This window comes from Heteronotia binoei, chromosome 20, assembly GCF_032191835.1.
Source record: "Heteronotia binoei isolate CCM8104 ecotype False Entrance Well chromosome 20, APGP_CSIRO_Hbin_v1, whole genome shotgun sequence".
NCBI lineage: Eukaryota > Metazoa > Chordata > Lepidosauria > Squamata > Gekkonidae > Heteronotia > Heteronotia binoei.
The window spans coordinates 2,258,405-2,280,655 of NC_083242.1; the positions used below are offsets into that span (position 1 = coordinate 2,258,405).

The 22,251-nt window shown below is 51.4% G+C and overlaps 1 protein-coding gene across 1 annotated transcript in view; it reads left to right on the forward strand.

The window, feature by feature from the left end:
* Positions 1–21,860, forward strand: part of TBL3 (transducin beta like 3) — a 36,769-nt gene extending 14,909 nt beyond the window's left edge. Inside the window, exons 12-22 of the mRNA XM_060260743.1 lie at positions 355–413; positions 3,016–3,119; positions 4,900–5,041; positions 7,691–7,921; positions 10,940–11,010; positions 13,191–13,347; positions 15,178–15,236; positions 16,650–16,753; positions 18,113–18,184; positions 20,605–20,763; positions 21,566–21,860. Of these exons, the coding sequence (XP_060116726.1) occupies positions 355–413; positions 3,016–3,119; positions 4,900–5,041; positions 7,691–7,921; positions 10,940–11,010; positions 13,191–13,347; positions 15,178–15,236; positions 16,650–16,753; positions 18,113–18,184; positions 20,605–20,763; positions 21,566–21,681 (1,274 nt within the window). The 3' untranslated portion in view covers positions 21,682–21,860. The remainder of the gene's footprint in view (positions 1–354; positions 414–3,015; positions 3,120–4,899; positions 5,042–7,690; positions 7,922–10,939; positions 11,011–13,190; positions 13,348–15,177; positions 15,237–16,649; positions 16,754–18,112; positions 18,185–20,604; positions 20,764–21,565) is intronic.
* Positions 21,861–22,251: the final 391 nt, after the last annotated feature.

Below are 22,251 nucleotides of genomic sequence, written 5' to 3' on the forward strand. Positions count from 1 at the left end.
GATGGGCCATTGGCCTGATCCAACATGGCTTCTCTTATGTTCTTATGTGACACAGAGTGTTGGACTGGATGAGCCATTGGCCTGATCCAATATGGCTTCTCTTATGTTCTTATGTGACACAGAGTGTTGGACTGGATGAGCCATTGGCCTGATCCAACATGGCTTCTCTTATGTTCTTATGTGACACAGAGTGTTGGACTGGAGGGGCCATTGGCCTGATCCAACATGGCTTCTCTTATGTTCTTATGTGCCACAGAGTGTTGGACTGGAGGGGCCATTGGCCTGATCCAACATGGCTTCTCTTATGTTCTTATGTTCTTAACATAATGCTTGTTTGTCCTTCCCTCTTTGCAGACACTGTTCTTGCCCTGGATGTCTTCCGGAAGGGGACGCTGTTTGTTAGCTGTTCTAAGGTAAATACCTTCCATCACTAGTCCCCAGCCTTTTGTGATCCCGCAAGCACCTTTGAGATTCTTAGGTTAAAACAATTTTATTTGCGATTCTGACACAGGCTGGTGGGCACAACCACAAAATAGCTGCCTGAAAGACAGAGCCACCAGTAAACACAGAGGAAGCCTGGGTATACGGAGAAGAGGGATAGTTTTTAAAATACACCAGGAAAGAGAAGCAAGAAAATAAAACTGACACTGCTGCGGCACCTGCAGCTGAAATAATGTCGTCGTTATTTATTTACTTATTTGATTTGCTTAAATCACCCTCATCCCAGCCTAGGCCAGCCTCTGAGTGATGTACATCAGTAATTCTGTGCCCAGCCAATCAGAAGCCCTACTGCACGTGAGCCCCACAAGCCCCACCCACTTTCTAAAGATCATTGGTTGGGTACCAGGAAAGGAGCTGCCAGGTTTTCATTGGGGATTCCAGGGCTTCACTTGGGAGCCAGTTTGGTGTCGTGGTGAAGTGTGCGGACTTTTATCTGGGAGAACCGGGTTTGATTCCCCACTCCTCCACTTGCATCTGCTGGAATGGCCTTGGGTCAGCCAGAGCTCTCTTATCTGGGAGAACCGGGTTTGATTCCCCACTCCTCCACTTGCAGCTGCTGGAATGACCTTGGGTCAGCCAGAGCTCTTTTATCTGGGTGAACCGGGTTTGATTCTCCACTCCTCCACTTGCAGCTGCTGGAATGGCCTTGGGTCAGCCAGAGCCCTTTTATCTGGGAGAACCAGGTTTGATTCTCCACTCCTCCACTTGCAGCTGCTAGAATGGCCTGGGGTCAGCCAGAGCTCTCTTATCTGGGAGAACCGGGTTTGATTCTCCACTCCTCCACTTGCAGCTGCTAGAATTGCCTTGGGTCAGCCGCAGCTCTCTCTGCCCTCTTGAAAGGGCAGTTGCTGTCAGAGCTCTCTCAGCCCAAGCCACCTCGCAGGGTGTCTGTTGGGTGGGGGGGAAGGTAAAGGAGATTGTGAGCCGCTCTGAGATTCGAAGTGGAAGGTGGAATATAAATCCCATCTCTTATTATTCCCTGAGGACCGGGCGTACTATAACAGACTGTGTCTCCCCCAGCTTCCCAGGTGCCCACAGGCATACAAGGGAATCCAGTGATGCGGCCTCAGCTTTTGTGATGGGTACACAACCTCTGAAGCAGGGGGGTGGAGCGTGAGAAGAAATCTCACAGCTGTGGAGGGGAAGGCCCTCTTTAGTGGGAGCCTGGCTTTCCCTGCTGCTTTGCTCTGTAATCGCCGCGGAAGTTAATTGCCTGTCCCTCTGCTCTGTAATCAAGGTCACCGTGTCGGCTTTCACTCAGGTTCTCCGAGAACACCTGGGCACGTCGGATCAATGGGAGCATTGTGAAGGGGAGATGAGCAACCGAGGCAGCCTGGCAGGGGGCACCTCGGGGTGGGGTGATTCAACAGATGTTCTCCCCAGCCCTGTGGTTTTGGCATGTTTTCCCCGAGGCGCTGTACACAAAGTGTCCTTAATCTCGTCTCTGCTGTTGTTCTGTGTTCTCGGTACTTGGAGGGCAACCGTGGGAGGGTTTTTGGAATTCTGGCCGCACTGGTGGGACCTCCTGATGACCCCTGGGTTTTGGCCACTGTGTGACACAGAGCGTTGGACTGGAGTAGCTATTGGCCTGATCCAACAGGGCTTCTCTTCTGTTCTTATGTGACACAGAGTGTTGGACTGGATGGGCCATTGGCCTGATCCAACATGGCTTCTCTTAAGTTCTTATGTGACACAGAGTGTTGGACTGGAGGGGCCACTGGCCTGATCCAACAGGGCTTCTCTTCTGTTCTTATGTGACACAGAGTGTTGGACTGGATGGGCCACTAGCCTGATTCAACATGGCTTCTCTTATGTTCTTATGTGACAAAGAGTGTTGGACTGGATGGGCCACTAGCCTGATTCAACATGGCTTCTCTTATGTTCTTATGTGACACAGAGTGTTGGACTGGAGGGGCCACTAGCCTGATTCAACATGGCTTCTCTTATGTTCTTATGTGACTCAGAGTGTTGGACTGGATGGGCCATTGGACTGATCCAGCATGGCTTCTCTTATGTTCTTATGTGACTCAGAGTGTTGGACTGGATGGGCCGTTGGCCTGATCCAACAGGGCTTTTCTTCTGTTCTGGGGCAGTGATGCTCTGTCTTTTGGTGCTGGGGGGCAACAGTGTGTGGGGTTCTGGAGTTCTTGGTGGTGGGGAGGTTCTGGAGTTCTGGCCCTGCTAGTCGATCTTTTGATGACCCCTGGGTTTCGGCCACTGTGTGACACAGAGTGTTGGACTGGATGGGCCATTGGCCTGATCCAACATGGCTTCTCTTATGTTCTTATGTCTGGGGCAGTGATGCTGTCTTTTTGGTGCTGGGGGGGGCAACAGTGTGTGGGGTTCTGGAGTTCTTGGGGGGGAAGTTCTGAAGTTCTGGCCCTGCTAGTGGATCTCCTGATGGCCCCTGCGTTTTGGCCACTGGCCTGACCTAACATGGCTTCACTTATGTTCTTATTGGGACCTCATTGTGCTTTGTTCTAAAAAATCTCACTGAACCTTTTTTGCTTCCAGGACAAAAGCTTCCGAGTTTGGCGGATGAAAAAAAGTGGCCAGGTGGTCTGTGTAGCACAAGGACTGGGACACGCAAACGGAGTGGGTGCGATCTCTTGCTCCAGGTAATGGGAGCCCCTCCTTCTCCCCCTGTGCTTGGTTAGCAGGCAGAAGAACGTGGGCAGTGTGGCTGCTTTCCCCTTTCAGCCCTCTTTGCTGATGTGGCAGGAGGGCTCGGAACTGGGGCGCTTCCTCCTCCAGTTTGTTGTGGCTGAAGAGCTCTCTTCAGGAACTGGACCCCCTTTCTTGGACCCCTTACACTTTCTGTTGATACCCTTTACCTCTTCCTTTGAACAGTTCCCTGCCAGTTTGGTGTATTCGTTAAGTGCGTGGACTCTTATCTGGGAGAACCGGGTTGGGTTCCCCACTCCCCCACTTGCAGCTGCTGGAATGGCTTTGGGTCAGCCAGAGCTCTTTTATCTGGGAGAACCGGGTTGGATTCCCCCCTCCTCCACTTGCAGCTGCTGGAATGGCCTTGGGTCAGCCAGAGCTCTCTTATCTGGGAGAACCGGGTTGGATTCTCCACTCCACTTGCAGCTGCTGGAATGGCCTTGGGTCAGCCAGAGCTCTCTTATCTGGGAGAACCAGGTTTGATTCCCCACTCCTCCACTTGCAGCTGCTGGAACGGCCTTGGGTCAGCCATAGCTCTCTTATCTGGGAGAACCGGGTTTGATTCCCCACTCCTCCACTTGCAGCTGCTGGAACGGCCTTGGGTCAGCCATAGCTCTCTTATCTGGGAGAACCGGGTTTGATTCCCCACACCTCCACTTGCAGCTTTTGGAATGGCCTGGGGTCAGCCCGAGCTCTGGCAGAGGTTGTCCTTGAAAGGGCAGCTGCTGTGAGAGCCCTCTCAGCCCCACCCACCTCACAGAGTCTGTTGTGGGGCGAGAAGATACAGGAGATTGTGAGCCGCTCTGAGTCTCTGATTCAGAGAGAAGGGCGGGGTATAAATGTGCAATTCTTCTTCTTACCTGGGAGAACCAGGTCTGATTCCCCACTCCTCCACTTGCAGCTGCTAGCATGGCCTTGGGTCAGCCATAGCTCTGGCAGAGTTGTCCTTGAAAGGGCAGCTGCTGGGAGAGCTCTTTCAGCCCCACCTGCCCCACAGGGAGTCTGTGGTGGGGAGGAAAATATAGGCGATTGTGTGCCACTCAGAGATTCAGATTGGAGGGCAGGATATAGATCCAATATCTTATTATTATTATTACATTGTAATATATAATGAAATAATTATCCAATTCACGGCCGGGGAGGGGTCATAAGCAGCGCTGGGCCCCTGTTCTGCATCAGGTGGGTGCCTTCGAAATGCTCCTTTGTCGTGCCTCCCCCCCCCACCCACAGGGCAGGGCTCTTTGTTCTGCTGAGTTTGACAGTGGGGAGCGGGGGGGTGGGCAGGGAAGGAAGGACGGCCGGATTGCTTTGCCTCCCTGTGATGCGTCCTGAACTGGTTCCAGATCACAGATCATGATGGACGCTGGAGAAAACATGGACATTCTTTGCATTTTCTTGGTGCCCTCTTTTGAAGTCCAGGATCTGTGTGAAACAAGATTTGGGTGGCTTTTTGTAAAGAACCAAAGAAGTACAGGTGGAAATGACTCAGTGATGACAGCGAGGACATTGTTTCACTGTCTTTCAGATTCTTCCGTGTTTCTTAGAACTCAGCAAGGGCAGGGAGGGAGAACATCTGCTCAGTGCTTTTTTTGGGTCAAAGAAGACGCAGTCCCAGTGCAGGTGGAACCCTTATCTTTGTGTGTGTCCCCCTCCCTTTCGGCTCCCTCCCTTCTGACCTTTGTTCCATCTTCCTCTGCCTTCCCTCTCCTCTTCTCCACCCCCTCTTCTCTCTAGAATGAAAGAGAGCTTTGTGGTCACGGCCAGCCAGGACTGCACCATCAAAGTGTGGCATCTTCCCGAGTCCCTCTCTGCCAAGGCGAAAGCAGCTGGCTTCGAAACCCTTCGCGCCCATCTCACGGAGAAAGCTCACGACAAGGTACCACGGAGGCAGGATTCGGAAGGGACGGGGCTAGTGATGCCTGCCTGGTTCCAACAAGGCTTGGGAGAAACACACATGCAGCAGGCAGCAGGAATTCATAAGAACATAAGAGAAGCCCTGTTGGATCAGGCCAGTGGCCCATCCAGTCCAACACTCTGTGTCACATAAGAATATAAGGGAAGCCATGTTAGATCAGGCCAATGGCCCATCCAGTCCAACACTCTGTGTCACATAAGAACATAAGAGAAGCCCTGTTGGATCAGGCCAATGGCCCATCCAGTCCAACACTCTGTGTCACACAGTAGCCAATATATATATATACTGTGGCTAATATCCACTGATGGACCTCTGCTCCATATTTTTATCCAATCCCCTCTTGAAGCTGGCTATGCTTGCAGCCGCCACCACCTCCTGTGGCAGTGAATTCCACATGTTAATCACCCTTTGGGTGAAGAAGGACTTCCTTTTATCCGTTTTAACCTGACTGCTCAGCAATTTCATTGAATGCCCACCAGTTCTCGTATTGTGAGAAAGGGAGAAAAGGACTTCTTTCTCTACCTTCTCCATCCCATGCATAATCTTGTAAACCTCTATCATGTCACCCCACAGTCGACGTTTCTCCAAGCTAAAGAGCCCCAAGCGTTTTAACCTTTCTTCATAGGGAAAGTGTTCCAAACCATTAATCATTCTAAATCTTTTCTGGACTTTTTCCAATGCTATAATATCCTTTTTGAGGTGCGGCGACCAGAACTGCACACAGTACTCCAAATGAGACAGCACCATCGATTTATACAGGGGCATTATGATACTGGCTGATTTGTTTTCAATTCCCTTCCTAATAATTCCCAGCATGGTGTTGGCCTTTTTTATTGCAATCACACACTGTCTTGACATTTTCAGTGAGTTATCTACCACGACCCCAAGATCTCTCTCTTGGTCAGTCTCTGCCAGTTCACACCCCATCAGCTTGTATTTGTAGCTGGGATTCTTGGCCCCAATATGCATTACTTTGCACTTGGCCACATTGAACCTCATCTGCCATGTTGACGCCCACTCACCCAGCCTCAACAGATCCCTTTGGAGTGCCTCACAATCCTCTCTGGTTCTCACCACCCTGAACAATTCAGTGTCATCTGCAGACTTGGCCACTTCACTACTTACTCCCAACTCCAGATCATTAATGAACAAGTTAAAGAGCATGGGACCCAGTACTGAGCCCTGCGGCACCCCACTGTGAAGAATTCCTCTGCGAAGAATTCAGCCTTTGATTAGGCCAGGGTGGTTTTCCAGCAAAACAAATTCTAGTCTTCTGTTTTCCTGATTGCTACAGATGTCACTCACAAGGAGGGCGGAGCTGATGTTTATGCCCAGAGCAGATATATTGAGAGCCAGTTTGGTGTAGTGGATAAGAGCGGCGGACTCTAATCTGGAGAACCGGCCTTGATTCCTCATTCTTCCAAATGAAGGCAAACTGGTTGACCTTGGGTCAGTCACAAGTTCTCAGCAGAGCTGTTCTGCTCAAGAGCAGTTTCTGTCAGAGCTCTCTTAGTCCCACCTGCCTCACAGGGTGTCTCTTGTGGGGAGGGGAAGGGAAGGAGATTGAAAGCTGCTCTGAGACTCCTTTGGGTAGAGAAAAATGGGGCATAAAAACCACTCATCTTGTTTCCAGTTTCATAACCAGGGCCTGAAGTTTAAAAGCAAGGTGTAGAATTCCTCCCCTTGGGCATACAATTCCCTTCTCTTCTCATTCTTGGGACTAACCATTGTGCAGTGTTATACCCGGAACCATGCGACCACCAACCATCATTCGCTTCAGACCAGAATTTTGTTTCAGAAGGTCTGGAGGGGTAAACCAGAATTTGCAACCCGTGTTAGAAGCGAACCCTGTGTTTAAAACCAACTGGGGGGTTAGCAGTCTGATTTCAGAACAGTCATAATGCTGACTAGCCATAGTAGCTGATTTCCCTGTGAGTAAGAGATCAACAACACAAGCAGTGTGTTCACACACACTAAATAATGCACTTTGCAACTGAATTTTTACTGTGTAAAAATAGCAAAATTGACTTGGAACCAGTTGTCATATGAACACACACAGTGCTGGGCTTCCGTGCCAATATTGTTGTTGCAGATTGGAGAAGACCTGTATAACAACAGAAGAAGACACTGTATAACATTTTTAGAGCGTTATTACGGTGTAGTGGTTCAAAGCCTTGCTCACCATGAAACTCATTGAGTGTCCTTGAATAAATCGTTCTCCCTGCCTCTCTCACTCACTCAACTGAAATATACCTTACGGGGTTGTTGTGACTGTGAGAATAGTCGGCCTGCCACACTGAGCTTATTGCTGAAAGCATGATGTAACAGTGTCCCAAAATACACAGCTGTTTCTTCTTGGAAGCATCAAAAACGGGTAATAAAACAGGTTATTCCCTTTCCCCTTCCTTTCCTTCTTCCCCTTCCTTGACCAAAACCAATAAACGTTGTTTAAAATAGAAAAGCAGGTAATAAAACAGGAACGTTTCTCTAAATGCTGTGATTAAAAAGTCATTTTAAAAAAAAATAGCTTCCTTTATACGTCGCCCTTGTTTGTGGCTTGCAGAAGAACATGATAGCTGGAGCGTTCTCTTCTCCCCTGCTTTGTTTCAGGACGTGAACAGTGTGGCGGTTTCCCCCAACGACCGGCTGATTGCCACAGGATCCCAAGACAAGATGGCCAAGCTGTGGGCCTCGCAGGATTGCTCGCTGCTGGGGGTCTTCTCGGGACACAAACGGGGGGTCTGGTGCGTGCAGTTCTCACCTGTGGACCAGGTCTTGGCTACCTCCTCGGCGGACGGCTCTGTGAAACTCTGGGGACTCCAGGATTTCAGCTGTTTGAAGGTGACTTCTGGCATGGGCTTAATTCCCAGGGACTGAGATCCAGTGCGGTAGAGCAGTCGGAGAACTCAGCTGCAGACACCCAGATTCGAATTCTCACTCGCAGAGAGACAGTTTCAAATTCTCACTGCGTCCTTGAAGTTCACTGCACAGCTTTGGGCCTGCCACTCTTTTTCAGTCTGTGTGCCTCACTGGGTTGTTGTGAGAGTAAAGGAGGGAAAGGATTATTTTGCCACCTGGAGCACCTTGGAAGAAAGGAGGGAGAAATACGTTTGGGCGAGACAGAGGCTGTTACGAGTTCCATTTGTGCAATCAGGGTGCGCTTTTGTTACTGAGGAATTTAAGGAGCGTATTTTTTCAAGATTTCAGGGTCTGCCAAGACCGAATATCTTTTAAGATTAACAGCCCAACCGTTGGCAGAGAATTAGGCTGGGGAGAAGGATGAAAGAGATGTGCAGACCAAAGAGGCCCAGGCCTGACAGTTTTAAAATTTTAGCTGTTTTCTGCAATGGCCCATTCATATTCAGGTATTTCTCCTAGTTTCCATAAGGATTAGAAAGATAACATTATAAACAGAACAGCAGCCCTGCTGACAGCTGGAGAATTTCTAGTTACAAATGCACAGGAGAGCATTTGAGTTTTAAATCACAGTTAAGGGTTCTTGATATGGGTATTTCAGAATCTTCAGATCCTGGCAGTTTCGAGACTCAAGTGACAACAGGGCAGAGAGGCTGAAGCCATCACTTGATAGGAACATAAGAGCCCTGCTGAATCAGACCAGTAGTCCATCTAGTCCAGCCTCCTGTCTCACACAGTGGCCAGCCAGTTCCTCTGGAGGGCCAACAACAGGACAGAGAGGCTGAGGCCTTCATAAGAACATCAGAAGAGCCCTGCTGGATCAAACCAGTGAGGGTCCATCTAGTCCAGCCTCCTGCCTCACACAGGGGCCACCCAGTTCCTCTGGAGGGCCAACACAGGCCAGAGAGGCCGAGGCCTTCATAAGAACATCAGAAGAGCCCTGCTGGATCAGACCAGTGAGGGTCCATCTAGTCCAGCCTCCTGTCTCACACAGTGGCCAACCAGTTCCTCTGGAGGGCCAACACAGGCCAGAGAGGCTGAGGCCTTCCCCTTAGAAGACATCAGAAGAGCCCTGATGGGTCAGACCAGTGAGGGTCCATCTAGTCCAGCATCCTGTCTCACACAGTGGCCAGCCAGTTCCTCTGGAGGGCCAACAACAGGGCAGAGAGGCTGAGGCCTTCCCCTGAGAAGAGCATCAGAAGAGCCCTGCTGGGTCAGACCAGTGAGGGTCCATCTAGTCCAGCCTCCTGCCTCACACAGGGGCCAACCAGTTCCTCTGGAGGGCCAACACAGGCCAGAGAGGCCGAGGCCTTCATAAGAACATCAGAAGAGCCCTGCTGGATCAGACCAGTGAGGGTCCATCTAGTCCAGCCTCCTGTCTCACACAGTGGCCAACCAGTTCCTCTGGAGGGCCAACACAGGCCAGAGAGGCTGAGGCCTTCCCCTTAGAAGACATCAGAAGAGCCCTGATGGGTCAGACCAGTGAGGGTCCATCTAGTCCAGCATCCTGTCTCACACAGTGGCCAGCCAGTTCCTCTGGAGGGCCAACAACAGGGCAGAGAGGCTGAGGCCTTCCCCTGAGAAGAGCATCAGAAGAGCCCTGCTGGGTCAGACCAGTGAGGGTCCATCTAGTCCAGCCTCCTGCCTCACACAGGGGCCAACCAGTTCCTCTGGAGGGCCAACACAGGCCAGAGAGGCTGAGGCCTTCCCCTTAGAAGACATCAGAAGAGCCCTGATGGGTCAGACCAGTGAGGGTCCATCTAGTCCAGCATCCTGTCTCACACAGTGGCCAGCCAGTTCCTCTGGAGGGCCAACAACAGGGCAGAGAGGCTGAGGCCTTCCCCTGAGAAGAGCATCAGAAGAGCCCTGCTGGGTCAGACCAGTGAGGGTCCATCTAGTCCAGCCTCCTGCCTCACACAGGGGCCAACCAGTTCCTCTGGAGGGCCAACACAGGCCAGAGAGGCCGAGGCCTTCATAAGAACATCAGAAGAGCCCTGCTGGATCAGACCAGTGAGGGTCCATCTAGTCCAGCCTCCTGTCTCACACAGTGGCCAAACTGTTCCTCTGGAAGGCCAACAACAGGGCAGAGAGGCTGAGGCCTTCCCCTGAGAAGAACCTCAGAAGAGCCCTGTTGGGTCAGACCAGGGAGGGTCCATCTAGTCCAGCCTCCTGTCTCACACAGTGGCCAGCCAGTTCCTCTGCAGGGCCAACAACAGGCCAGAGAGGCTGAGGCCTCTCCCTGATGTTGCCTCCTGGCTCTGGAATCCAGAGGTTGACTGCCTCTGAACGTGGAGGTTCCTCTCAGCCGCCATGGCTAGTGTCCACTGGCAGATTTATCCTCCGTGAATCATCTAATATCCTTTTAAAGCCGTCTATTTCTGTGGCCCTCACCGCATCCTCTGGCATAGAATCCCACATTTTAATCCCTCTTCGTGTGAAGAGGAAGCCATGAAAAATTTCATGAATTCCAACAGCGAGTTCAGTTTGCATGGCGAGCTGAACTTTTCAGCCTAATTAATAGCTGAGACAGTGAGCATGGTGCTTTTCATCCCACTGTTTCCCAAAGGTTCAGGATCAGTTGTTCATTGTTTTCAGAAGTTAACCATTTTTTTTTTCCAGCCAAGGTGTCTGGATTGGCACACGCAGCTCTATGCTGCAGCACCAAAGTACTTTTGGGCCTGTTGTGACCAGTGTTCCCTCTAAGCTGAGTTAGTGTGAGCAAACTCACAGGGTTTTTTAGCCTCCGGGTCACACCTTTTTGTCTTAGCTCAGGGAAAATGCCCCCAAAGCAAACTAATTTATTCCGTAGCTCACAGCTTTAACACCAGAAGCTCACAAAGTAGAATTCCTGTTCGCAAGACAACGCGACTTAGCGGGAGGCTTGGCGGTGACACCTTTTCCCCTCTGTTCACGCAGGCCTCTCTCTCTCCTTCCCCTCCCTAGACTTTTGAAGGTCACGATGCCTCCGTCCTGAAGGTCATCTTTGTGAGCCGGGGAACACAGGTGCTTAGCAGGTACGCCCTCCGTCAAACAACATCCTCCACTCAGGCGGATAGCCAGACGGGTTACACTGGGGCTCCCCAACACTGTGCCCGTGGTCACCACGTCGCCTGCCACCACGTCGCCTGCCACCACATTCCTTGGTGCTGGCTGAGCTTTTCAGAAAGCGGGCAGGTCCATTTTAAGCCACGTTACTGGCTTCTCTAACTCAAAGGGCAGGATTTCCCTCCAGAAGAAGAGGAGGGCCAGTGCGCATCTGGGCTTTCCCTTGTCATTGTGTATGGTTCCATCCCCCTTTCAGGATTTCCTTCTTCCTAGGAAGTTGGAGGGGAGAGATTTCTTTTGGCGGATTCCTTGAGGCAGCCATTTTGGGTTTGGCTCCACCTCTTGTGGCAGCCATTTTGGGTTTGGCTCCACCTCTTGTGGCAGCCATCTTGGGGGTGGCACTCACCGCCCCTCTTTCAGAATTCCAGAAGCACTCACAGACTCGAAATGATCGGGGACCCAGGGGTTACATTCTGATACATCCCCCTCCCCCCATTGCCTGTTGCAGGGACTTCGTAGAAGACTCCACCCCTCACCTCACCCCAGCTTTTCTTTACTGAAGGATTCTTTCCCTGGTTTGGTGTAGTGGTGAAGTGCTTGGACTCCTATCTGGGAGAACCCCGTTTGATTTTCCACTCCTCCACTTGCACCTGCCGGAATGGCCTTGGGTCAGCCATTGCTCTGACAGAGTTGTCCTTGAAAGGGCAGCTGCTGTGAGAGCCCTCTCCAGCCCCACCCACCTCACAGGGTGTCTGTTGTGGGGGGAGAAGATAAAGGAGATTGTGAGCTGCTCTGAGACCCTGTCCTTGAAAGGGCAGCTGCTGTGAGAGCCTTCTCAGCCCCACCCACCTCACAAGGTGTCTGTTGTGGGGGGAGAAAATAAAGGAGATTGTGAGCTGCTCTGAGACTCTGTCCTTGAAAGGGCAGCTGCTGTGAGAGCCCTCTCAGCCCCACCCACCTCACAGGGTGTCTGTGGTGGGGGAGGAAGGGAAAGGAGATTGTAGGCCATTCTGAGATGCTGTCCTTGAAAGGGCAGCTGCTGAGAGAGCCCTCCCAGTCCCACCCAGCTCACAGGGTGCCTGTTGTGGTGGTGGGAGAAGAGATAGGAGATTGTAAGCCGCTCTGAGTCTCTGATCCAGAGAGAAAGGCGGGGTATAAATCTGCAGTTTTCTTCTGGTTGTGGCGCAGCTGTGGTCATTGCAACATGAGCCCAGAGAGTGGCGCTGTCCTCAGCTGGGTCTATCAGCTGCTGCAAAAGGGCAGGCTTTGAGAACTTACAAGACTTTGCAGCAGGCGTTGGCAGTTCAGAGCCAAAGAATGACCCGGAACCAGATCTTGCACCCCCCTCCCATCCAGGTGACGGGGGCATGCAGCGATACATCCCCCCGCCGCCAATTGCCCGTTGCGGGGACTTTGTAGCAGACTCCACCCCTCACCTCACCCAACTTTTCTTTTCCGAGGAAACCTTTCCTTGGTTGCGGCCCAGCTGTGGGCATTGCAATACGAGCCCAGAGAGTAGCACTGTCCTCAACGGCTGCAAAAGGACAGAGATGATACCCTTTCCCTCTTCCTTTGAACTGTTCCCTGCAGACTTTGAGAACTTAGAAGATTTTGCAGCAGGCGCTGGGAGTTCAGAGCCAAAGAATGATCTGGAAGCGGCTCTTGTAGCCTCCCAGCTAGGTGACGGGGGCATGCAGCGATCGTGACGCCACTGCCCTTGGGTTGTCTATCCAACATGAGAAGGAAACTTGCCCTTCGCAATTAGAGTTTGCGATCTAGGCGGGGGCGGGGAAAACCCTTGGTTGCTTGAAGCTTTACAATGCTGCCGAAGAATCTTGCCTTGACTCTTTGCGGGACAAGCCCCTAACTCCTCCCCCTCCCCCATTTCTAGCTCAGAAGCCCGCTGCCCATAAACATTCCCGCCTGTACTGTATCCTCTGTGGACTAGAAACTTGCTGCCGTTGGTTTGAAATGAAACGAAAGGTTCTTGCAGTCCTTCGAGAAGGGAATCTATCCCTCTGTGCAAGGGAACTGAGTGGAATCTTTGCCATGATGGGCAGACCCTCTCTTCCTCCTCATGCTTTGCCCTTTATTGCCCGTTAGTACGTTAGATCGCAAGGCCTTTTGATCTTGTTCCCTTTCCTCCCAGTGGCTCGGATGGCCTCCTGAAGCTCTGGACGATAAAAACCAACGAGTGCGTGAAGACCTTAGATGGCCACGAGGACAAAGTTTGGGGCCTGCATGCCAACAGGAAGGACGATTGGTTGGTGACCGGCTCCAGCGATTCTTGCATCCTCCTTTGGAAGGTACAGGATTCAAGGGGTCTGGCCTGGCTCCCTTCTTCACAAAAGGGCTCGGATAAATGATTAGGGACTGTGATCTATACTGCTGTCTAGTTGGGGAGGGACGGTGGCTCAGTGGCAGAGCATCTGCTTGGTAAGCAGAAGGTCCCAGGTTCAATCCCCGGCCTCTCCAACTCAAAAGGGTCCAGGCAAGGAGGCGTGAAAAACCTCAGCTGGAGACCCTGGAGAGCCATGAATGGGGCTGTGGCTCAGTGGTAGAGCATCTGCTTGGTAAGCAGAAGGTCCCAGGTTCAATCCCCGGCATCTCCAACTCAAAAGGGTCCAGGCAAATAGGCGTGAAAAACCTCAGCTTGAGACCCTGGAGAGCCATGAATGGGGCTGTGGCTCAGTGGTAGAGCATCTGCTTGGTAAGCAGAAGGTCCCAGGTTCAATCCCCGGTATCTCCAACTCAAAAGGGTCCAGGCAAGTAGGCATGAAAAACCTCAGCTTGAGACCCTGGAGAGCCGCTGCCAGTCTGAGTAGACAGTTCTGGAGGGAGGGACGGTGGCTCAGTGGCAGAGCATCTGCTTGGTAAGCAGAAGGTCCTAGGTTCAATCCCCGGCATCTCCAACTAAAAGGGTCCAGGCAAATAGGCGTGAAAAACCTCAGCTTGAGACCCTGGAGAGCCATGAATGGGGCTGTGGCTCAGTGGCAGAGCATCTGCTTGGGAAGGAGAAGGTCCCAGGTTCAATCCCCGGTATCTCCCAACTATAAAAGGGTCCAGGCCAGTAGGCATGAAAAACCTCAGCTTGAAACCCTGGAGAGCTGCTGCCAGTCTGAGTAGACAGTTCTGGAGGGAGGGATGGTGGCTCAGTGGCAGAGCATCTGTTTGGTAAGCAGAAGGTCCCAGGTTCCATCCCCAGCATCTCCAACTCAAAAGGGTCCAGGCAAATAGGTGTGAAAAACAGCCGCTGCCAGTCTGAGTAGACGATACTGACTTTGATGTACCGACGGTCTGATTCAGTATAAGGCAGCTTCATATGTTCATAGTGCTGTTATAAGTTGGAGCCTATTGTGGTATTTCTGTACTGCCTAATGTGCCACTTGCATCCATATGCTCTGCTTCTGTTCTGTCTGGTGCTTCCAATCCTTGTGCATGGGTTATTTAACGCCCCCTTTTGTTGGCTGTACTGGCTCAGTGTGTGTAATAGTGAGAGGGAAGGGCAGTGGCTCAGTGGTAGAGCATCTGCTTTGCATGCCAAAGGTCTCAGGTGCAATCCCTGGCATCTCCAATTGAAAGGGCCGAGTGGAAGTGAAAAGGCCTAAGACCCTGGAGAGCCGCTGCCAGTCCGAGTAGACAGTACTGACTATGGTGGACTGTAGCGGTCCGATCCGGTATAATGCAGCTTCATGTGTTCAGTTCGCCGAGTGTCCTTATGAGAACAGCAGACTAAAAATAATGAAAATAAATAAAAGCAAATGAATAGCAGACAAAGCCCTCATGTCAAATGCGTGTCAGGTCTATAAAATTCTCTCTGAAATCTTCCAAAACATTTCCCTCTCCAATCTCTCTGAATTCTGTCTTGGGCAAATTCTTGCATTCAATGAAATCTACACATTCTGATTGTTTTCTTTTTTCGTGCTGATATCTGGAAATCGATGCAGTTGTGTAGGGTTTTTTTTTTTGTCATGGAGAAGACCAGGGTTGTCTGCTGCAGTACGACTGCAGTTTCTATCCTTGGTGCCCACCTCTCCCAAGCACAGACAGCTTGGAAAAAGCTGCCTGTTCGGTTTGGCTATTTTCCCCCCTCCCTTAAATTTAGCTTCCTTTTTAATGTTTTTTGCACATTGCAGGACGTCACGGAAGCTGAACTCGAAGAGGAGCAGGCAAAGCAGGAAGAGCAGATCCTGAAGTGAGCTTCCCTGGGTGACTTCCTTCTTGAGGGGATGAGGGGCGGGGAGCAGAGACTTGGACGGAATACATAATTCCCACCACCAATGACCTGATTCTGGCTTGCCTTCTTTGCTCTGACAAAGAGAATTGTACATGCTGACATGAATGTCGCCATTGTAACCTTGTTAACAAGGCTTGCACAAATGACTCTTTGAGAAGCCTGTGCGCATGCAACACGACAGATACATGCACTACACCCTCCAAGCAGAAAAGGAGACATCCTATCAACCAAGTAGGCACAGGAGATGGTTAAGAACGTAAGACAACGGTAGCTCTTCAGATAGCTCTTCAGATTTTTTTTTGCCTACAACTCCCATCAGCCCCAGCTAGCATGGCCAGTGGTTGGGGCTGATGGGAGTTGTAGGCAAAAAAAAACACCTGGAGAGCTACCGTTGGCCACCCCTGACGTAGAGAAGCCATGATGGATCTGGCCAGTGGTCCATCCAGTCCAACACTCAGGTGTTTCACAGTGGCCAAAATCCAGATGCCATCGGAAGGTCCACCAGCAGGGCCAGAACTCCAGGAGACCTCCCATTGTTGCCCCCCCCCCGAAGGACCAAAAAGACAGAGCTTCCCTGCCCCAGTCATAAGAACATAAGAGGAGCCATGTCTGACCAGGCCAATGGCCCATCCAGTCCAACACTCTGTGTCACACAGTGGACACAACCCAAGTGCCATCAAGAGAGGTCCACCAGCAGGAACAGAACTCCAGAAGTCCTCCCACTGTTGCCCCCAAGCACCAAGAAGACAGAGCATCACTGTCCCAGACATAAGAACATAACAGAAGCCGTGTTCAATCAAGCCAGTGGCCCATCCAGTCCAACACTCTGTGTCACACACCAAAACCCAGGGGCAATCAGGAGGTCCACTAGCAGGGCCAGAACTCCGGGAGTACTCCCATTGTCCCCCCCATCACTACCAAGCACCAAGAAAACAGAGCATCCCTGCCCCAGCCATAAGAACATAAGAGGAGCCATATTCAATCAAACCAGTGGCCCATCCAGTCCAACACTCAGTGTCACACAGTGGCCAAAACCCAGGGGCCATCAGGAGGTCCACCAGTGGGGCCAGAACTCCAGGAGCCCTCCCACTGTTGCCCCCCCACAGGCACCAAGAATACAGGGAGCATCGAAAAACAAAGGGTGAGAGGGTGCCAACCATGCAAACTGCAGAAGAGGGAAGCGACAGAGAATCAAAACATCTGAGGGAAGTGGGTAGGGGTGTTAATGAGGGGAGAACGGGCACTTCTCCTGACCTCCCTCTAGCAGGCCCAGCATTTACCAGTTTAGATCGGCCTTGGCAATTGCAGGGGTCAGAAGTGCTGTATTTGCTGCCCAGCCCATCCCCTCTTATCCTTCTGCTGTGCTTTCAGAGAGCAGGAGTTGTCCAACCTGCTGCACGAGAAGCGGTACCTCAGAGCCCTAGCCATGGCGATCTCCTTGGACAGGCCACACACCACACTGACGGTGATCAAGGGTAAGTAAGGTCTTGTCCAGCAGGAAGAGAAGGCCCCTCTGTTTTGGGGGAGCCCCGGTGAAGCCCACCACCGCACATTCCCATGGGTCTTGCAGCCTGATCCTGTACGCACTGGTGTGACAGAGGATACCGATGCCGTGGGGCTTTCTCCCACCCGTCTGCCTAGCCTTAGCAGTTTCAGGAAGGTTTAGCTGGATTTCGGGGGACAGAAATTGAACGTTTTGAAACATCGTATTAGCTGAGATGATTTTTTTTTTAAGTTCAGTATGCACACACATCCCCCCAAATCTGTGATTGGCCCCGTTGAATAGGTCATAGCAAAATTGAATTTGAGGCAATAAAAGAAGCGACCCGGCTTTGTGGAAATTTCTCTCCTTCTCTCTGACGGCTGCAACACGTTAGTTTGTTGTGACCGAATGAAACAGAAGTCCGGGGCTCCGTGAAAGGCTAACAGCATTTAACATACTAGTATAAATGATGGAGATGCAGCGTCATCCCAGAGTCGAAAACGACTGGCGCTTGCACAGGGGACCGCCTTTACTTTATAAATGAATAAATAAGCTTAAACATATAGAAATAAAAACTGTTAGTCCTGGACAAGAGGTAATTAACATTTTATTGGCGATCTCCTTGGCTCCAAAGAGAGCCGGTTTGGTATAGTGGTTAAGTGTGCAGACTCTTATCTGGGAGAACCGGGTTTGATTCCCCACTCCTCCACTTGCAGCTGCTGGAATGGCCTTGGGTCAGCCAGAGCTCTCTTATCTGGGAGAACCGGGTTTGATTCCCCACTCCTCCACTTGCACCTGCTGGAATGTACTTGGGTCAGCCATAGCTCTTGTAGGAGTTGTCCTTGAAAGGGCAGCTGCTGTGAGAGTCCTCTCAGCAACCACCCACCTCACAGGGTGTCTGTTGTGGGGGAGGAAGATAAAGGAGATTGTGAGCCACTCTTGAGATTCAGAGTGGAGGGCAGGATATAAATCCAATATCTTCTTATTATTGGAGTTTTCCAGTACAAAACACAAGCATGCAAAGGATTGGAACAAGGATGTAAATAGCATAGTAAATAACATTGCAATACAGTAAATAATATTGACTATACCTAAGTAAGAAATATGTGTAAACAAGCTGTAAACCGTATTGGACAAGAACATAACAGTCGCATTACGTATAAAAAAGAAAATAAAAGATAGGAAACATAGCAAATAGATTAACGTTAAGTTATGTAAGATGCCAACCAGCTCAAGAGGCCAGGTCAGGGCCAGCTTTTATGAACTGCCTGTTTTATTTTACATTTTTTTTTGGGGGGGGGAGGGAGAGGAGGGAACTTAAAATTGATTGGCCATCTTGATTTTCTTGTAGCGATTCTCAAGGAAACCAACGGAAAGGAGGACTTGGAAACAAATTTGCTGAAGCTCCGGAAAGACCAGAAAGGTTGGTTGGCGTCTTGGTTGAGGGTGGCCCCCAAAGATGTCCGGCTCAGCAGCACAGCATCCGTTTGGCCAGGCTCTTTCCCTCTCCAGCGAAAAGGGACCAGGCAGGAGGTGATGTGACGGACCACTCCGTGCCTGAGACTCCAGAGAGATGCTGGCAGTCTGAGTAGGCGCTCCTGAGCGTCTGATTCAGCAGAAGGCGGCTTTGTGTGCTCCTATCTACGCTTGTGCCGTGGAATCGGCAGACTTCGCTGCCGTATCCCCTTTTGCTCCATTATTAGGCCACCCCCCCCCCGATGTAGCCAGTCCTCCAACAGCTCACAAGGCTGTTTTTTGTAAACTCTCGGAGGATTGGCTACATCAGGGGGGTTTGGCCTAATATGCAAAGCGTCTGCCTCCTTTGGTGGTCCTAGAAAAGGGATGTTGTACACGAATGGCAACCCAACAGACCCCTGAGGCAAACAACCCACAAAGGAACGCCAGCCATTGATGACTGACTCTTTGTAAGCTGTACGACTGAGGTGTCTGGTTCATCAGTCCCTGCAGCACGCCTGCGCTGGATGAAGCGTTTGAGAAACAGATACCTACCGGTGTACTGTAGCGCTGGTCCGTCCAAGGTCGGACTCGGGACTTCTTGTTGACTGTTTTGAAACAACGCACACTCCACCGGGATAATTTGATGGACTTGATACGTTTTCAGTGAGCTTTTTTTAAACATTCGAAGCTCGGGCTCCATATACAGTGCTCAGTCGAAGGCGGTCAGTGAGTCATCCCATGTTAATAACTTTCTAGTTTTTGTTAATAACGATGTCATGTGTCAATAAGTGTGTGTAACGCTGTGCAGCTCCTTTTGCAGGTGGTTTGCCTTAGGGGTCTGTTGGGTTTCCTCTGGTGGTTCCAGCAGTTCCCAGAGGAGGTGAGATTAAAATGGTGAAATTCACTGCCAGAGGATGTGGTGATGGCCACAGGACTAAACAGCTTTAGAAAGGAAATTAGGAGAATCGTGAAGGAGAAGGCTCAATTTCTACCAGCTGTGGTGACTAAAGGAAACCTCCACATTTAGAGGCATTAAGCCTCTGAATCCCAGAGCCAGGAGGCAACATCGGGGGAAGGCCTTGGCCTCTGTGTCCTGTTGTTTGCCCTCCAGAGGAACTGGCTGGTCACTGTGTGAGACAGGAGGCTGGACTAGATGGACCCTCACTGGTCTGACCCAGCAGGGCTCTTCTGATGTTCTTCTCAGGGGAAGGCCTCGGCCTCTCTGCCCTGTTGCTGGCCCATAGGAACTGGCTGGCCATTGTGTGAGACAGGAGGCTGGACTAGATGGACCCTCACTGGTCTGACCCAGCAGGGCTCTTCTGATGTTCTTCTCAGGGGAAGGCCTCAGCCTCTCTGCCCTGTTGTTGGCCCTCTGGAGGAACTGGCTGGCCACTGTGTGAGACACAGATGGAGGCTGGACTAGATGGACCACCGGTCTGATCCATTGCGACTGTCCTGAGCAGGGGTGGAATTCTAGCAGGAGCTCCTTTGCATATTAGGCCACACTCACCCTGATGTAGCCAATCCTCCAAGAGCTTACAAGGTTGTTTTTTGTAAGCTCTTGGAAGATTGGCTACATCAGGAGGGGTGTGGCCTAATATGCAAAGGAGCTCCTGTTACAATTCCACCCTTGGGCCACACCTCCCTGATGTAGCCAGTCCTCCAAGAGCTCACAAGGCTGTTTTTGTAAGCTCTTGGAGAATTGGCTACATCAGGGGGGTTTGGCCTAATATGCAAAGGAGCCCCTGCTAGAATCCCACTCCTGGTTCTGATATCCTTATGAGAGGGAGTGAATGGGCCAGAGCCACCCACTGGGTTCCATCGTCAGCCAGGTATCAGACCCGTGTCTCTCCGAGATACGAGCTTTTGAGAGCCAAAGTTCCCTTCCTCTGAGAGGCAGGGTTGTGTAGCACTTCAGAGTGTCAGACTGTGGGCTGCTCGGGGTCAAACGCCGGCTGTGCCATGGAAGCTTCCTGGGTGATCTCGGGCCAGCCACACCCCTCCTCAGCCGCTCCTACCTTGGAGGGTTGTTGTGAGGACAAAAAGGAAGGGGAGGAAAACAATGTAAGCAACTTTGTGTCCCTGTGGGGGTAGAAAGGCGGGGTGGAGATGAAGTAAGTAAAATAAATAATATCCCAAATATCTCCTTGGTCTCTTAAAGTGCTGCTGAACTGGAGAATCTACCTGTTCTGCTGTAGACAAATACGGCTGCCTATGAGATTGTGTTTCTCCAAGCCTCACGCTTAGAAAGGTGTGGGCATGACTGTTTCCCCGAGTGTGGCCGCCCTTAACAAAAGCGGCTTCATCTCGCCTGCGCCTCGAACGCTTTTCTGATGCGTCGTTTGTCATCCCGTCCTCTCCCCCCACCCCCCGACACTGCTCCAGAGGCCGTGCTGAAATACACCGTCACGTGGAACACGAATTCGCGGAACTGCCATGAGGCGCAGGCAGTGGTCCAGACGCTCCTGAAGCACGAGCCACCGGAGTCCCTCCTGAAGCTTGCAGGGATCAAAGCGGCCGTGGAGTCCCTCCTACCCTACACAGGTAAGCGGTGCCTCCCCTACAACAGCCTGCTGGGTGGGGAAACATGTGCGGAAGCCCTCCAGAGAACCTCTTCAGGACAGGGTCCTTCCAGGTTTGTTGGGAGAGCTGATGGGGGCTGGGAGCTCCATAAAGCAGCCTTCCGAAAGCACAGCAGAAGGAAGAATTGTTTTCTGTAGGCCTGGCTGAGAGCTCCCTGCTCCCTGGCCTGTAGGGTTGCCAAGTCCAATTCAAGAAATATCTGGGGACTTGGGGGGTGGAGCCAGGAGACTTTGGGGGTGGAGCCAGGAGACATTAGGGGTGGGGCCAAGATCAAGGCTGTGACAAGCATAATTGAACTCCAAAGGGAGTTCCGGCCATCACATTTAAAGGGACCATTGCACACCTTTTCAATGCCTTCCTTCCATAGGAAAGAATGAAGGATAGGGGCACCTTCTTTTGGGGCTCATAGAATTGGACCCCCTGGTCCAATCTTTTTGAAACTTGGGGGGTATTTTGGGGAGAGGCACTAGATGCCATACTGAAAATTTGGTGCCTCTACCCCAAAAAACAGCCCCCCAGAGCCCCAGATACCTGCAGATCAATTCTCCATGATTTTCTATGGGAATAAATCTCCATAGGGAATAATAGAGTTCCCAGCAGACATTTCCCTCCCCTCCCCCCGCTTTCTGACGACCCTGAAGCGGGGGGAGGGCCTCCAAACCGGGGGATCCCCTGCCCCCACCTGGGGATTGGCATCCCTACCGGCCCGGGATCTCGGGCTGCCCGCGCTGACTTCCCCCTCTTGGGCTTCTCTTTTTCGTAGAGCGCCACTTCCAGAGGCTGAGCCGACTGCTGCAGGCCGCCACCTTCCTCGATTTCATGTGGCAGAGCATGAGGCTGGCCGAGGCCTCCCAGCAGGACGAGGACATGAGCACGTGACCGGGGCGGGGGGAGCCCATCAAGGTCGGCTGTCGTCTACCCAGCCCCCCCCCCCTCACCAGCTGCCCTTCCAGCTGTGCTTCTTGGCTGGCATTCTTGCCTGCCACGGATTTCTAAATGTTTTTATAAATACGTGTGATTTTTTAAAAAAAAAAATTATATAAAGAAACGTTCCTATATCTCGTACAGGTCAAGATTATTCCTGGGATAGTGGAGGTAGAGAAAGAAGGACTTTTCTCCCACTTGCACAATGCAAGAACTCGTGGGCATTCAATGAAATTGCTGAGCAGTTGGGTTAGAACCGGTGTTTCCTCTAAGCTGAGTTAGCGTGAGCTAGCTCACTGATTTTTAGCCTCCAGCTCACACATTTTTGTCTTAGCTCGGGGAAGGTGACCCCAGAACCCAATAATTGATGCAGCAGCTCACAGCTTTAATGCCAGTAACTCTCTCAAAGTGGAATTTTTGCTCACAAGACTCTGTAGCTTAGAGGGAACATTGGTTGGAACTTATAAAAGGAAGTCCTTCTTCACCCAAAGGGTGATTAACACATGGAATTCACCGCCACAGGAG